At 39.0% G+C, this 16,936-nt stretch overlaps 1 protein-coding gene across 1 annotated transcript in view; it reads left to right on the top strand.

Annotated features, from left to right (window-relative positions):
* Window positions 1–1,109: 1,109 nt before the first annotated feature.
* ISX (intestine specific homeobox) overlaps window positions 1,110–16,936 on the top strand; it is a 30,190-nt gene continuing 14,363 nt past the window's right edge. Inside the window, exons 1-2 of the mRNA XM_070947631.1 lie at window positions 1,110–1,194; window positions 1,795–2,016. Coding sequence (XP_070803732.1) covers window positions 1,836–2,016 — 181 coding nt within the window. The 5' untranslated portion in view covers window positions 1,110–1,194; window positions 1,795–1,835. The remainder of the gene's footprint in view (window positions 1,195–1,794; window positions 2,017–16,936) is intronic.

Raw genomic sequence — 16,936 nt, 5'->3', positions numbered from 1 at the left:
AAAACCATTCAGTGTTTGGCATTTCCACATAGAATTGTGCTAGAATGGGGATTTTACCTGAAACTTATAGTAAAGAGAACACATATTTAATTATCCATGTATGAACTGCAGCTAGAATTGTATTTGCACAAAATTGGAAAAGTGAAGAGATCCCTACTGATGAGAATGTGATTAGGAAAATATTAGAAATGAACAGATTAATGCTTTCAATTAAGGAGAAAGAACAAACTGAATATTATATGATATGGGAATTATTTTATCAATGGTTAGAGAATAAAAATGGCAGTTGGAAATAAAAGGAGATTAAAGAAGAGTAGAAACTATGTTAAGATAGAGATGTAAATAATATGATTATTGTTATTATGACTATTACAATTATTATGCTTAATATTATTATTATATTCTTATTGGAAGATACATTAAGAGGGAAAAATGAATAGGTTTATTATGTTCAATACTACAATTGTAAGATCAGAGAATTAATATCAATGTAATGAATGCTGTTGTAAATCTTGATGGTAATTGCACAGAGATATTTGTAACCAGATGACACACCGTTTAAGAGAAGATGGAATGTTTATATTAAAAAAATAAAAAAGAATTAAAAAAAAGAATTGTGCAAGTCCTTTGCTTCTAGTTTTTACAGTCCTGAGATAGAAAGTTTGCAGCCAAACAAATATTCCCAGCATCTATGGGCAACATCTGGTGGATAATAGTTCACTCACCCAGTGGAAAGGCTAAGAAGTTAAACCAAGGTTCAAACTCAGCACAAGGCAGCTTCTTTTGATCCAGTGAACTGACAAGTATAAGATTACATTGTCTGGTTGCAATCTTGTGCATATCTATCTATAAATAAGATCCACTGAATGCATTGGAAACAGTTTGGAGTAAACATACAAAGCATTTTACAACATTCTATTATACTTGGATAATGATATATTTATTTCTTTTCCTGCTCAATAAATTCATAGTCCTTGGAAAAAGCCAACCGTCTTTCATCTTATCGGGCGTGTTTTATTGCCATCTGGTTACACAGTAATTTCAGCCTGAGGTTTACAACGAATCATATGATGGAATATCAACTCACCAGCGGTCGGGTAATTGGGCAAACAAGAAATAGTCTGTTAGTACAATCATAGGATAAAGCAGTGAGTAGCAGCAAAGGAAAGGGAGTTAGAAAGGTAACCTTTGAAGGTAAGGAAAAAATTCTGGAGAATTTCTACTTTTTAAAAAAAAAGGTTTATAAAAATATATCCTTAACTAAATTTAAAGTAAGAAGAGCAGTTAAAAGGAATAGGAGGAAAGGTGGACTTCTCAAGTTCTTTCCTATGGACCTCTAACATTATGATTATCTGTTGGGATACTTCCTAACCAGATCTGTTCTTTTAGAGAAAAGGAAGATTTTTTTTCCCTGCAGTTGTCCTTAATTTTATTACAGTTGCCATCCATCACTCCTAATATTTTAGAAAGAATAGCTTTAAAAAAAAAAAAAAACTAGAATTGTCTCCAAAGAAAGAACTTCTATTGGGACTAAGATGAGAAAATGAATATATGAAGATCCTTAAAACTTTTTAAACTGTAAACTTTTAGCATAGGTGAGGCTGAACACCTATTTCAATTCAGAATAAAATTATTGCTCACGAATTAAGATTTCTAAATTTTGTGGAGAATTTCCAAGAGGGAAATGGACATTTTTCTTCTTATTTGGTCTTTTGAATGTAAGAATAGAATTCAGGAAGGAGAGACAATCAACTTCTACTTGCCTTTTCCTTACATAAAATGAACAACCAAAAGAATATGACATATACCAAGAATATTTTGTTTACTATTGTGGAATGAAGATGAGCTGCTCCGAGGAATGTGACAAGAAGGAGAAGCCTATTTTGTCTTTTTCTATAGAAGCAATCTTAAAAACCCCACCTACTGAGGCTTCCCTCCACAATACAGCGACCTGCAATAGTCAAGCTGAAGTGGCTCAAAAGTTCAGTTCTGAGCCACTTTTGGACAGGTATAAAGGTAGGAAACTTGTTCTAGTTTATGAAACATGAATATTCTTATCCCTTTGCATGATTTTCAAATTGATTTTTTAAAAAAAACCACTTGAAGTGTGTTGAATTCATATTTCAGATATAATTGTTAATGTTCTTATGGCTTCTATGGAAATTTTGATCATGCTTTATGGTACATTAATATGACATATGACATTTTAAATTAAAGTTTATTTTCCAGATAACAAAATAGTACCATAAATTGCCAGGTTTGCTTTCCTAGATTTCTTTTTCTTTTACATTTTAATAGATAGATATCTTATACTCTTAATAAGAACACTTAATGTATGTATTCATTAAGTGTTGTTTTTATCCAGGTTATGTGTGTGCGTGTGCTTTAAAGTAGGGCAAAAATTCAAAGCTTTTTCAGTATGTGTCTTTTTTATTTTTAACGACAATTTTTCTAGACTAAATTTGAACAAATTGTTTAAGAATATCTTTTCTTTAAAATGTTATGTCCTAATGTCACACCCAGAGCTTTAAACATATTGGTTTGTTGCCTTATAAATGGGGGAGAAAATCCTTAAGGAAGATCTGATAGGTTTGTGGAGGAAATGTTATTGAATTAGTATTGATGGGGAAAAAAATATCAATTATATAGATTCTGATAAGGACAAGGGACATCGCCTGAAAAGGCCATGCTTTTCATTAAGTAATATGGGAACTAAAATGAAGCAACTACCTAGCAGATAATACAAAAGATAATACAAAAAATACAGATATACAGATATATTAAAATATTTCTCCAATAGATGGTTGTCCAGCTTTTTTTTTTTTTTATGTCGACCACCTTTCTAGACAATTGGTTCCATGGTTATATTCTTCCTGAAGTTTAAGTCCATTCTTCCTACCTTCTGGGACAATTGAGAGTAGATGTTGGCATTCTTCAACTGACATCTCTCTAGGAATTTCAAGAGTGCCATCATGAACTTCCCCTGCATCCGTGATGGCAAACCTATGGCACAGGTGGCATGCGTAGCCATATCAGTGGGAATGCAAGCTCAGCTCCAGTGGGGAACAGGCCGTTTCCTGCCTCCAGAGGGCCTCGGGGGGTGGTGGGGAAGGCCCATTTTTTGCTGTCTCCAGCCTCCAGAGCCTCTCTAGGAAGTTGGCAAACAGGCCATTTTCAGCCTCCGGAGGGCCTCAAGGGGGGTGGGGAAGGCCATTTTTATGCCCCCGCAACTCCTAGAGAGGCTCTGGGGGCTGGGGACAGCAAAAAAGGGCCTTCCGGTCCCACCGGAAGTTGGCAAACGGGCCATTTCTGGCCTCCGGAGAGCCTCCAGGGGGGTAGGGAAGGCCATTTTCACCTTCCCCAGACTCCTAGAAAGGCTCTGGAGCCAAGTGAGAGAGAAAAACAAGCCTACTGGGCCATCATATACCAGGAGTGGGGGGGAGCAGGGTGGGTTGCGTGTGCATCCGCGGGGATGGAGCACATAGAATTATTGGTGTGGGCACGTGGGCACGCGACCCCCCCCCCAGCTCCCCCCTCCTGGCATGCAATGGCAAAAAGGTTAGCCATCACTGCCCTACATTATTTGAAGCAAAGCATGCTTAGTTTCCACATGATTAAATATGAAGGAGTAGAAAACAGGAGGAGGTGAAGTCTGACAGTGTATCTTCTCATTATGGGCTGGTTTGAAATCTGAAAGTTTAAACCACTTCATGTCATGTGGAAATTGCACAAGTGTTAGTCTATTGAAGAGCCCATAGCTAACAGGCACACGTAGAGAAGCAGTTGCAATGCACATGCTTTAAGAGATGATGTATAAACATTGTAGCAGCTACTAAAATGGAAAGTCTGTACTAATCTCCAGAACTGAAGTTGTACTTGAATCTGCTGTGCTAGTTCATGAGCAAAAAGCATTAGTCTACACTTTTGGTTAAATAAGCTATGAAATGCCAATTTTATTATGAAAGTAAACCCGAGTCCTCAAACACCCAATTGCTATATAAAAGCTTGCACTGTTAAGGCAACATTGTGAATTACCTTCTTGCAAAATGTGATTTGTTTACACATACAGATGGGAATGGGAAACAGACAAAAATCTCTTTCCCAAGAGATGCATTATGTGGTCATGATAATTCCTCATTCCAATATTTTAGAAAGATGTCAGTTGGAGTAGTTCATTTCAAGCCCATTTTAAAATCTCTTCAAACATTTTGAAAATGAAGTGTTTTAAATTTTAAAGGTTTTTTTCCCCCTGTTATTTAAATAAGGCTGCAATAGCTCTTTCTTCCAACAGCCACTCCTCACATGCTTTCAAATTGTTGAATGCAATTAGAGTCTAAAAGTGGAAGAAATGCATGAAATACGCACCATCCTCTTGCCTTCCCTAAGGTGGAGTATTGGGATCCTTCCTAGATTTCAGTGCCCAGAATTTTCAGCAATGGCTGGGGATTTCTGAGAGATTACATACAGTAGTTGAAGAATGTCCAAGGGAAGAAAAACATCCGTAGTCATTAAGAAGTACTCGTGGGCAATTTTATGCAATTGTTCATTTTGTTTTCTTCATCCTAAGTGCATCCTTCATGCACTTATCATCTTTTCTAAACACAAACCAAAAATGCTAGTAGTAATTAACTATTACTGGTGGTAATGGTATTAACTATCATTGTCGTAGGTATTTGAACAGTCCTAACTTAGTCCAGCATTTGGTTTCTCAAAGTAGCCTTCTGGGTGCTAACAAGAAGACACTAGGAACATGCCCCCTTGCCAGTTATTATTCCTTTGCCACTGGTGTATAGAAGCATGCTTTCATTTTTTTTCTTTTTTTAAATTTTTATTTATTTCTTTACAAACAAAGTATTTATTCACATACAGATCGCGACGGGAGCTTTACACAATATATTAATTTCAGTCAAAATGTACAAATAAGATATAAAATCTACACTAACCTTATCTTCTTTTTATTCTATTATTCAACCAAGTATATCATTGGTCCCAGCATTGAAAATATGTGGAATCCTTTTGATCTCTCAAAATTTTAGTTAACCTGTCAGCTTCTGCATATTCCATAATTTTTCAGTCATTGAGAATCCAAGGTTAATATCCTTGATAGGCCTATCCTCCACAAATTTATCAAACTTCCTTTTTAAAACTATCTGAGCTCATGATTACCACCATTTCTCATGGGTAATGAAAAAGAGCCTTGATAGTACAGTGGTTTAGTGTACCCTGTTATTAACACAGCTGCCTGCAATTTCTGCTGGTTCGAATCTCTCCAAGGCTCAAGGTTGACTCAGCCTTCCATCCTTTCTAAGGTAGGTGAAATGAGGACCCAGTTTGTGGGGGCAATAAGCTGACTTTGTATAAAATATACAAAATGAAGGCTATTGCTTAACGCATTGCAAGCCGCCCTGAGTCTCCGGAGAAGGGCGGCATATAAATCAAATAAAAAAAAAATTCCAAAGGTTAATTATGTACTGTGTTAAGAATTACTTGTTTTTACCTTTTCTAAATCTCTTTCCTATCAGCTTCATTTGATAACATCATTGGTCCAAGAGAGATAAAAAAATGTTCCTGCAAAATTTCCATGTCATGAATGTTTTTGTCTCCTCCTTTCAGTCCCAATTTTTTTAGTGTGAGTGTGTGTGTGTGTGTGTGTGTGTGTGTGTGTGTGTGTGTGTGTATATTTCAAATGTGATGACTACAATGATATACTGCATTCTACATGCATATATAGTCTTGATTTGTTGTTCTTTGTATTTTTCATCTCATTCCTGATGATCCATAGGATGGAATTTGCTGCTGTGCTCTATGTTGACATCTTTATTGAGTACTCATAATTCATTATGATCCAGAGTCTTTTCCTAGTTGGTTACAGACTGCTCAAACTCCATTAGAGGTTTTAGAATGCAAAAGATTAGTGGGGTTCACCAATAAAAGCATTACTTTACATTTACTTAATTGTACCCCTATTTGTGCTCAGGGGAAATTTTTTAAAAAACAGCCTTATTCCCTTAGCTAAATAATGTTCCTTAATCACCGCTGATTAAGCTTGTTGATCAAAAGGTCGGCAGTTCAGCGGTTCGAATCCCTAGTGCCACATAAAGGGGGTGAGCTCCCGTTACTTGTCCCAGCTTCTGCCAACCTAGCAGTTCGAAAGCACGTAAAAAATGTAGAAAAGTAGGGATCACCTTTGGTGGGAAGGTAACAGCATTCCGTGCATCTGTGGTGTTTAGTCATGCTGGCCATATGACCACAGAGATGTGTTCAGACAGCGCTGGCTCTTCAGCTTTGAAATGGAGTTGAGCACTGCCCCTTAGAGTCGGAAATGACTAGCACATATGCAAGGGGAACCTTTACCTTTAATCACAGCTGATGAGATCTACAATCTTACCTGCTTCCTCACAAAACACATCTGCTCCTTTTTGCCATTACTTTTGTAAGCTCCCACTACAAGTTAAGATGATCCTGAAAAAATTGCAGTTCAGGATAATAACGTACAATAAAAAAGCCAACTGGGTGACTTTGGACTAATCACCCTCTCTCTCTCAGCCCAAACCACCTTAGAGAGCAGTTGCAGTGGGGAAAAATAGGAAGCAGGTGTATTAGAGATGTAGGCTGGGTTGGATAAAAATTAAAATATTTTCAGGTAACATGACTTTTGGCAATGTGATATTCTAAAGAACAGATTGGAAAACCAACAGAATAAGTACAAGCATTTTAGGCATCAACTGGTACTCAGTAATGTATTTTAATGATAGGATAAAATAGTTACTGAAGGCAGCTATCCTGGAACTACTTTAATCCAAAACCTCTTTGAGTTTTATTGGATTGAGTAGCATACAAATTGCAATAAGTAACCATACATACATACATACATACATACATACATACATGTACATACATACATATTATTTTTCCTGTAGATGAAAGCAGTTTTGTTCCAAGCATCCTTTGTGGAACAAAGATTCTAATTTTTGTGGCTGAAATTCTGCCATTAAATTTCATCAGCACCATCCCAATATGTTTTGGGAAATAAGATGGCTATCTGAAATTTAGTCTAAAGGAGAGTACCTTTGATCTTTGGGCCCTAATATAAAATAGTTTATATTTGACTATAAAACTGGGCCCTAATATAAAATATGTTATGTTTGCCTATAAAAATAAAAATAAAAAAGATGCTCAAATCAAATCATAATAACTACATAGATGTTTAGTTTTGTGGCAGCAGTGCCTAAATGCATTGCCTTTCAGGGTTTTTTTTTTTTAACATCTAGCTAAAAACCCAGTAGTTTCCCATCCAGTTATGGAATGGATTCAATTTTCTTCATTTTTTAAAATCAGGCAAGCAAGATCAGTTAGATGCATTAGATGCATTAGCTATAGGCATCAAGCAATGCTAAATGTCTTCTTTGAGTCAAATTCAACTCTACTTCCATGAAGCTTTCCTGTCAATAGCAATAAAGTATTTACCATTGCCTTTCTCTGGATATTTTTTTCAACTTCCCAGTTTAATCTATAACTCTAGATTTTACCTTAGTTGGGACAAATCAGCCAGGGTTAACTAGGTTCTACCCTTCATATTTTATATCTAATATATGAAGTGAAGTTTTAGATGATAATTTATGAACTATCAGAACAAAGTTCTCTTCAGCAATAATTTGAATTCTTCTGCTAGAAGCTTCACATCTATATTACTGTGAAATACGCATTTCACTGCAGCCTTTTGCAAGCTTCCTATCACATTAGAAGACATGCTTGTCATTCATATTATTATGCAGGCCTACAGAAAATTTTCAATGTACATTTTAAAGTTGGAATATGTATAACAGCCTTTACATTTTTATGAGTGTGTTCCTTACTTCTCTATCTTAAAAGGTCTACTATTATTCTTTACTGAATTACTATCCTCCCCCCCCCCCCCATTTTGCATCGGCTATCAGTCTTTAATCTTTCTTTGAAATAAATTTTACCTAAAGTGAATTCAACTATTACTTATATTTTCCCTCTGCATCTTACTGCATATGTAGATGCTGAAGCAGTTTGAACCAAACCTTGAAGCCATTTCTCAATCGATTATTAACATTTCCCTCAGTCTGCGCCAAGCTAAAATGTCACCATTACTAGAAGTCAAATGCTACATTTAACAAAGAAAATGTCATTCTGCCTCCAAGCCCTTTTCTCAACACCATCTTCCCTCTCGTAACATCTCAGTTTTTAACCTATTCTTCTTTCCCTTAGAGAGGTTATTTTAAAGATTTCAACCAAACTTAATTTTCTATTTGTTTTTGTTTTTGATAGAAGGAAACTACTAATAATATTGAGGAGATTGGCATCTTCATAATGTGAGAAAAATTGGGGGATCATATGGAATAAATTACAGTGTCTTTGCATATTCTATGATCACTTTAATTTATTAGAATTGCCATTTTTATAGATCTTTTGTGCATGTATGGCAAGCAGAAATTCAGGAGCCAAGCATTTAAGTGCACAGAAATACTGGATTTACCAGAAGGAAAGGCTAATTTCTCCTAGGCAATGTACTTATAAATGAGCATCTTGTTAGATTCACTAAGAATCAATGGAAGCAGAGCAGGTTTTTTTTTTTCTCTTCTAACTTTTTTATAGTGCAGTGAGAGGGGGAAGTAATAAACTTAAAATCAGAGACATTTTCAAGTATCATGATTACCAGCTTTCCTCAGATGAGGACTACGGTTCCCTTTGTGAATTTACACAGTTACAGCAGTGATGGAAAAATAATTTTATGACCAATCCTTACATTTAAGACGTCACAAGCCTGTAAAGCAAAGGGAAGCTTAAGTAAGATAAGCATAGTCACAATTTCACTTAATGATCACTTTTCTTCATGATCCAGTTGCTGGTCCCAATTGTGATTGCTAAACAAGAACTACCACTTTCCTTTTTATTTTTATTTTTTACAGACCAAATGCTGTACAGGGCTTGACTTTTGAACGCTGAGGCTGTATTCCCGAATATAATGGATAATGTACAGTATTCAATAATTTCCTCTTAAAAGTTAAGAGGAATTAAATTAACAATTATTGCTCACTAATACTTCTGTTGGTGCTTTGCATTTTGGATGCTGGCTGGGAAAATCTAAGAGTTGAAGCAGTGGTGAAATCCGAATTTTTTTACTACAGGTTCTGTGGGCGTGGCTTGGTGAGAGTGGTGTGACTTGGTGGGAGTGGCTTGGTGGGAGTGGCAGGGGAAGGATACTGCAAAATCTCCATTCCCACCCCACTCCAGGGGAAGGATACTGCAAAATCCCCATTCCCTCCCCACTCCTGGGAAAAGGATATTGCAAAACTCCATTCCCACCCCACTCTGGGGCCGGCCAGAGGTGGTATTTGCCGGTTCCCCGAACTACTCAAAATTCTGCTACCGGTTCTCCGAACTGCTCAAAATTTCCACTACCGGTTCTCCAGAACCTGTCAGAACCTGCTGGATTTCACCCCTGAGTTGAAGTCCACACATCTTAAGGTGGTCAAGTTTGAAAATCATTGATGAACAGAAAATGAATCCACTCACAGTTGTTGCTTTGAATGGCAAGAAAACCATTGTTTGGTTGATAATAAAACCATAATGAAAAATATTCATTCTGACACCGACCCTTTACCTTAATTTAACTCTTTACTAAATTCAGAATGCTCTCATGTTCCCAGGGAAAGCTAGAGCTGAAAACATTTTGCCTTATTATTGCACAATCACCAAGAATTATTAGAATTAATTGTCCCAATTGCCATTATGTGTAAATGGACAGTGAAAGTAGGGCAGGCCCATTTTTGTCTTAGCACTAGTTTTTAAAAAAAGAACTAAGTAAACACATATGTTTTATCCTGAACAACTGACCCAGAAGAGAGGTAGAATGAAAAATGTGTTACTTTGCTCTGACATTTGTCTTCACTGCATGAATAACGACACTTTCAGATTACATGGATTATTAAAACTAACTGAAATAATCAGTAATGGTTGTCAAAAAGAAAAGAAAAGTTCCATTAGCCAACCAAATGAAATGTCATTCTGTTTAATTATTATTACATGTGTTTCCTTTCCTTATTTCAGTGCCAGACCACAAATCTCAAAAGGTCACATGCTTGGCTTGCATTCGGCTGTATTCGGATGCTCACAAGTTTGTAATCACCTAAAAAGAGTCATATTTCAACCATGGCTATTTCTTGGCTAATGTTTTTACAAAATTCTGATCCCCTTTTTTTCTTGCACCTTTTCCACCCTTGTTTCTTCTTGTTGAAAGTTCCCACTCTTCATGAGATTTAGGCCTACTGGATTATTCTTCCCATAGAAGAATAACAGAGTTGGAAGGGACCTTGGAGGTCTTCTAGTCCAACCCTCTGTTTAAGCAGAAGACCCTATACCATTCCAGACAAATGGCTGTCCAATCTCTTCTTAAAAACCTCCGGTGATAGAGCACCCACAACTTCTGGAGGAAAGCCGATCCACTGATTAATTGTTCTTTGTCAGGAAATTTCTAGTTGTAATTTGCTTCCTTCCTTGATTGGTTTCCATCCATTCCTTCTTGTTCTGCTTTCAAGTACTTTGGAGAATAGGCTGGCCCCATCTTCTTTGTGACAGCCCCAAGGATATTGAAACACTGCTATCATATCACCCCTAGTCTTGTTTTCATTAGACTAGACATACCCAAATCCAGCAACCATTCTTTATATGTTTTAGCCTCCAGTCCCTTAATCATCTTTGTTGCTCTTCTCTGCACTCTTTCTAGAGTCTCAACATCTTTTTTATATTGTGGCAATCAAAACTAGAACCAACATTCCAACTGTGGTCTTACCAAGGCATTATAAAACAGTACTAATACTTCACTACTACTACACCCTATTTACTGTCCCATTCACTCACATGTAATGGTGAGTTAATGGGTTTATTATTCCCCAGCAATTTCCTTCACTAAAAACCCAAAACTGTCCCAATTAAGTTCAGACAAAAGCAGGCCAATGCTAGTCCATAGAGCAATAGCCAGTGAATCTACAAGGCACTTGAAAGTTTTCCAAACAAGATAAATCTACTAGGCAAAATTAAATCCACAATACAAGAGGGTGCATGAGGCAAGACAAGTCCAGAGTTCAAAGGCACAATCCAAAGTGAAAGCACAGGATCAATCCAAGGCAAGGCTGGAATCACAATGACCAGGAACCACACAGCTAAGAAATATACATGTTGTTCCCAGTATCATCGCCATCTGTCTGCTGTGTTAAATAGCCAACTTCTGGTGCAGCCCATCAAGAGGGATGAGGTTGCCTCATCATGACTAATCAGGCTGTCATTAATTGCTCCTGCCTTTTCTCTGCCCTATGTGTTCTAGGATCAGATGCAGAAGGCAGTTCCTCCTCACCATTACTAACCAGCTGCATGCTTTCCCAACCTGCAAGCTGTCCTGCTGCAGCTTTGCTTCAGCCAAATCACTCTCAGCTGGCTGCTTGGAGCCATTGACCAACTTCCCTCCTGATGTGCCTGGGACTGGTTCATCCTCCTCTGAACTTACATCTGGAGAGGCATCTGGGGAAGCATCTGGAGGGAGTCATCACTCCCTAGTTGCCCACAGAGATGCTCCAGTGGCTCAAAGCCTTTCCCAATTCATAGATGGACTAGAACAATTGGAATTGGCAGCAAAGGCAGCAAAGGCAGCAAGGCAGGGCTAAGGCTACATCTGGCCCTTACCAGACTAGGGGGCTCTTGCCTCAGTTGAACTCCTGGTCATTTGGCTTTGTCCTCTGCTCAGGAAGGGGCAGTTCAGTGGTGCTATTCAGCCAGTTCTATCCGGTTCGGGCGAATTGGTAGTGGCAGCTGCGGGAGGCTCCACCCACCCGCCCAGACATCATCATGTCCCATTTTTGATGCTCTGCACATGCACAGAGGTTCCTGCACATGCACAGAGGTGGTGCATGCAAGCAAAGCAAGCGCGTGTGCACGTGCTCCCATTTGCGAACCAGTAGCAAAGGTAAGTGAATACCACCCGGGGCAGTTCCACCCTGATTCTTCCCACCAGGAGGAGTATTCTAGTTCCTTTCAGGTTTTTGCTGCATTTTTTCTTGCTTCTTCTTGCCTGATGATTTTACAAAATTCTTATCACAGTTTAGGTCTTTCCATTAGAGTATGTGTATAAGATATCATACAGAATTCAAATCAGAGAAGAATAGAATAGAATAGAATAGAATAGAATAGAATAGAATAGAATAGAATAGAATAGAATAGAATAGAACAGAACAGAATAGAATTCTTTATTGGCCAAGTGTGATTGGACACACAAGGAATTTGTCTTGGTGCATACGGTCTCGGAGTACATAAAAGAAAAGATATATTCGTCAAGAATCGTAAGGTACAACACTTAATGATAGTCATAGGGAAACAATCAGTATAAATCTTAAGGATACCAGCAAAAAGGTTACAGTCATATAGTTATAAGTGGAAGAAGATGGGTGATGGGAACAATGAGAAGATTAATAGTAATGCAGACTTAGTAACTAGTTTGACAGTATTGAGGGAATTATTTGTTTAGCAGAGTGATGGCGTTTGGGAAAACATTGTTCTTGTGTCTAGTTGTTCTGGTGTGCAGTGCTGTATAGCGTCATTTTGAGGGTAGGAGTAGAAAGAGTTTATGTCCAGGATGCGACGGGTCTGTAAACATTTTCACAGCCCTCTTTTTGACTCGTGCAGTATACAGGTCCTCAATGGAAGGCAGGTTGGTAGCAATAGTTTTTTCTACAGCTCTAATTATCCTCTGAAGTCTGTTTCTGTCTTGTTGGGTTGCAGAACCAAACCAGACAGTTATAGAGGTGCAGATGTCAGACTCAATAATTCCTCTGTAGAACTGTATCAGCAGCTCCTTGGGCAGTCTGAGCTTTCTGGGTTGGCGCAGAAAGAAAATTCTTTGTTGTGCTTTTTGGATGATGTTTTTGATGTTGGGTATCCATTTTAGGTCGTGAGATATGGTAGAACCTAGAAATTTGAAGGTCTCTACTGTTGATATTGTGTTGTCTAGAATTGTAAGCAGTGGTAGTATGGGAGGGTTTCTCCTAAAGTCCACCACCATTTCTACCATTTTGAGTGTGTTCAGTTCCAGATTGTTCCGGTCGCACCACGAGGCTAGTTGTTCAACCTCCCGTCTGTATCATCATCTCATCATTGCCTCGAATGAGACCTATCACTGTTGTGTCATCTGCAAACTTCAGTAATTTAACAGATGGATCGTTTGAGATGCAGTCATTTGTATATAGAGAAAAGAGAAGTGGAGAGAGCACATAGCCTTGTGGGGCCACTGTGCTAATTGTACAGGTATCTGATGTGATTCTGCTTAGCTTCACCTGCTGCTTCCTGTCTGTTGAGGGAGAATGGTGGTGGATCTTCTCTCTTACTTTTTCTTTCATGAAATGAAATTCTGGAAGTGAAAGAGTTGTGTTAATCTTCTTCTCGTCCCCTGCCCTGCCATTCAATGCTTCTAGCAGGGAGACTTGAGCACATCGTATTATTTCCAGAAAAGTGTCTTTTTAGTTGCTCAGTCAATAAAAATTTTATCTTATCGAGAAAAATTGCTTTAAAAAAGTAACAACAGAGAAAAGGCTGTCAAACCATTGTGTGTCACTTGTAAAATAAAAGTAAAGGAAGAAAAGGAAGAAAAAAGTCTTCTGCCCTTCTCCCATCCCACCCAATTTGAATGTCAGCAGATATTTTCCTCCTCATCTTTGCTGAAAACACATATCCATTGAGGAAGGGCCTTTGCTAAAAGGTATAGACCAAGTCCAAATAGCTAGAGCAAGTTTAGGTGGATTGAACGTCAGGCTTAGTGGATCAATAATGTCCTTGATAAGGGGCTCACTTTTTATACATCTGCCAAATGAAGTTATTTTGAGGATATTTGAGTTCCTTGGATTATAGGAGCTGTTTCATAAGTTAAGAATATAGCCAGATAATTCCTCCCTTATGTCAGCCCTGAAGCCATTTTGGAACCAACTTCAGGGCTGCCACAGCAAGGCCGGGTGGAGTTGTGGGAATGTGAGGGGGGAGGTAGAGATAGGTGGGGGGGTGTAGCCATAATAGCATTCTTTCCCATGGAAGCCAAGGACGCTCTACCACAGGGGTGTCAAACTCGATTTCATTTAGGGCCACATCAGGGTTGTGTTTGACCTCAGGGGGGCAGGGAGGGCATGGCCAGCTCAACGTCACTTGTTGGTGGCCCAAGTGCTCTGCCAGAGAAAACGGAGCTCGGGAGAGCTGCCCGTGGCCCTCCCAAGTTCTGCTTTCGGCTGCAACAGCCTCCTGCAACCCTGCAAAAACAGAGCTCGGGAGAGTTGTGGGCAGCCCTCCTGAGCTCTGTTTTCGCTGGCAAAGGCACTGCAAGCCAATCCTTTGCTATTTCCAGGGAGATCTAAGCATGCTGTGGGTCAAATCCGCCCCCCGGGTCTTGAGTTTGACACCCCTGCTGTACCAGGTGTTGGAAGACTGTGGACCAAAGCCAGCCATAGTTAATTTTATTGTATCATCAGGACTGTGACCTGATTGGACCATGTGATGGACATGTGACCTGGGGGCAAGAACTTTGGGTTTTGATTTGGGTGGGGAAAACCCTGGGTCCTTCAGATTCGGATTTTCACCAGCTGTGCCAATATGACATCCCATATAAAATTATGCTTTGAGGAAACTCTAGGCCTCAGAGTTTTGATTGCTTTGGGGTTACTTAGAACCCTGACCTCTTAATCTGATGGTGGCTATTTTTATTTTGGAGGAACATCTCCATAGCTTAAATTCAGATCTCTACTTATTATGTCATCATTATCCTTCTCCGATTAAGAATTGGGTGTTTGCCATTTATATGCTGTTTTAACAGCTTCTAAAAGAGCAGAAACAAGGAATGTAAAGGTAGTGATAAAACTCATTGAGAGAGCAAGAAGCCTATTTGAGATGAAGTAGTTAAAAAACAACAGCTCCTGATCAATGTGCTGGGTTCAGTATGTATAAAAAAGAACAGATAACATCAGACAGCTTATAAATGCTCCACTATAGAAAACAGATAAGAAATTCAACTATCTCCACTACTCGGAAACACTACTCTTCTAAATCATAAGAGCCCTGTGGGATCATATCAAAAATTCAGTTTATCCAACCCTGTTAATTTTATTGTGTCATGAAATAGTTCCCAAAATTCCTGGTATCTATAGCTACTGCACACAATGCACAAACAAATCTAACTTTGCTCTTGCCTAAAAAAAGTTGTCCATTACTGCCTTCATAGGAAAGGGCTAACTTTGAATTTGAAAGTAACTATCCATTTTAATGGTCTAATATAGCCTCCAGAGAACCCTACTCAGTTTTGGCAATTGACACTATTATTTATTTATTTATTTATTTATTTATTTATTTATTTATTTATTTATGGTATGACAGACAACGTCAGGGAAATCTACACATGCTAAACACACAATGCAGTCCTGACATCCTAGAATGCTAGTTTATTCTATTCACTTATCCTTGGTGCACTGTGGGGAGCAAACTAACTTTACACCAGTTACTGTAACTAGTGGCACTCAGGTTGCTGGCTCTTCTGGGCTCCTCCACCACTCTTACCTCACTTCACCTCATGATGCAATTCCTTACATCCAGCCAGGTCCAATGCCTGCTTCCGCTCTCTGCATACAGGAATGTAGTTAGGTTTTTCCCATCAAAGTGGTACCCATTTATCTACTTGCAATATTGCAGACTTTTGAACTGCTGGGTAGGCAGGAGCTAGGGAACGAATGAGGGGAACTGATTCCATGTCACAGAGCCAGGCTTGAACCATCGGAGTGCAAACTATTTCTGGCTGACAGTTTCAGTATCGTTAAGCCTCTGCGCAACCGCATCCCCTTGGCAATTGATATCATACCTGACATGCAAATCTCTAGTTTTGTTGATCGACAGATTTAATAAATTTTAATGTCTGCTTTCTGCCAGACCAAGTGCCTTGTGTGTCATTCATGGAAAAGAGGCTCACGGTCTTTCTAGTTCCTGAGATAGGAGGATCAATTATTTGACCCTGAAGACTTGGAGCAATCTCATCCCAACAATGAGCAGTTTTGAATTTGCATTCACTTTACAGATGATTTTGAGACTCCTTTTGAAGTACAGATCTCATGGTTGAAATATCTGGCCTAATCTTTGGAAGCCTTTGCTTTCTTTCTCTCTTGAATGATGATAACACCATACTTGATTAAATGTTCTAGAGAACGTTCAGTTTGCAGACCCTTTTGTATTATTTCACAGTCTAACAAAAAACTTCCCCAGCTGTCTATTTTTAATCAGTTTATCCCCTCAAGGACCATTACTGTGATGATTTAAAATTCCTGATAAATGGCAGGATTTGTTGTGGTCTGCCAGCAGTCTGCGGAGCTGGCAGCAGAGTTGGACAGTGAGGAGACTGGGGAGGAACATGGGCCAGTCCTGGAGTCTGGGGAAGACCCAGACAAGGGCTCTGCATTGGAGGCAGTGATGGGGCCAGGGCCATCTGGAAGAGATGCACGGACTCCAGAGCCTCCAAAGTCGGACAGCAGAGAGGCAGAAGAACAGGAGGAGCCTGTTCCTAGTGTGTGCATGCGCAAAACTGCCAGAAGGCACAAACATTAAAACAAAAGGGATGATTCGGGAGTAAAGCCTGGAGGTGATTGGCCCCTCCCATAAGGCTTAAAAGAGGAGCAAAGGCATGTGGCACTTTGCAGGAAAGCAACGTTGTTAATTCTGTTCCCAGTTGGCATCTCTGTTTGATTCTGGATTCCATGTGGCTTTGCCAAGTAGGTCTTTGGCAGAGTGTCAAGGGAGATAAAGGTTGGTGATTATCCTGAAGGACTTCTCCCGAAGGACTTTTTGCAACTAATTGGGACTCAGCTGTGAATAAACGTAATTCACAGCTGTTGCAATAAAA

The sequence above is a fragment of the Pituophis catenifer genome, unplaced genomic scaffold (assembly GCF_029215685.1).
Source record: "Pituophis catenifer annectens isolate HBS135680 unplaced genomic scaffold, rPitCat1.0.hap2 SCAF_7, whole genome shotgun sequence".
Taxonomy (NCBI): domain Eukaryota; kingdom Metazoa; phylum Chordata; class Lepidosauria; order Squamata; family Colubridae; genus Pituophis; species Pituophis catenifer.
This window is presented reverse-complemented; position numbering and strand designations above follow the sequence as displayed.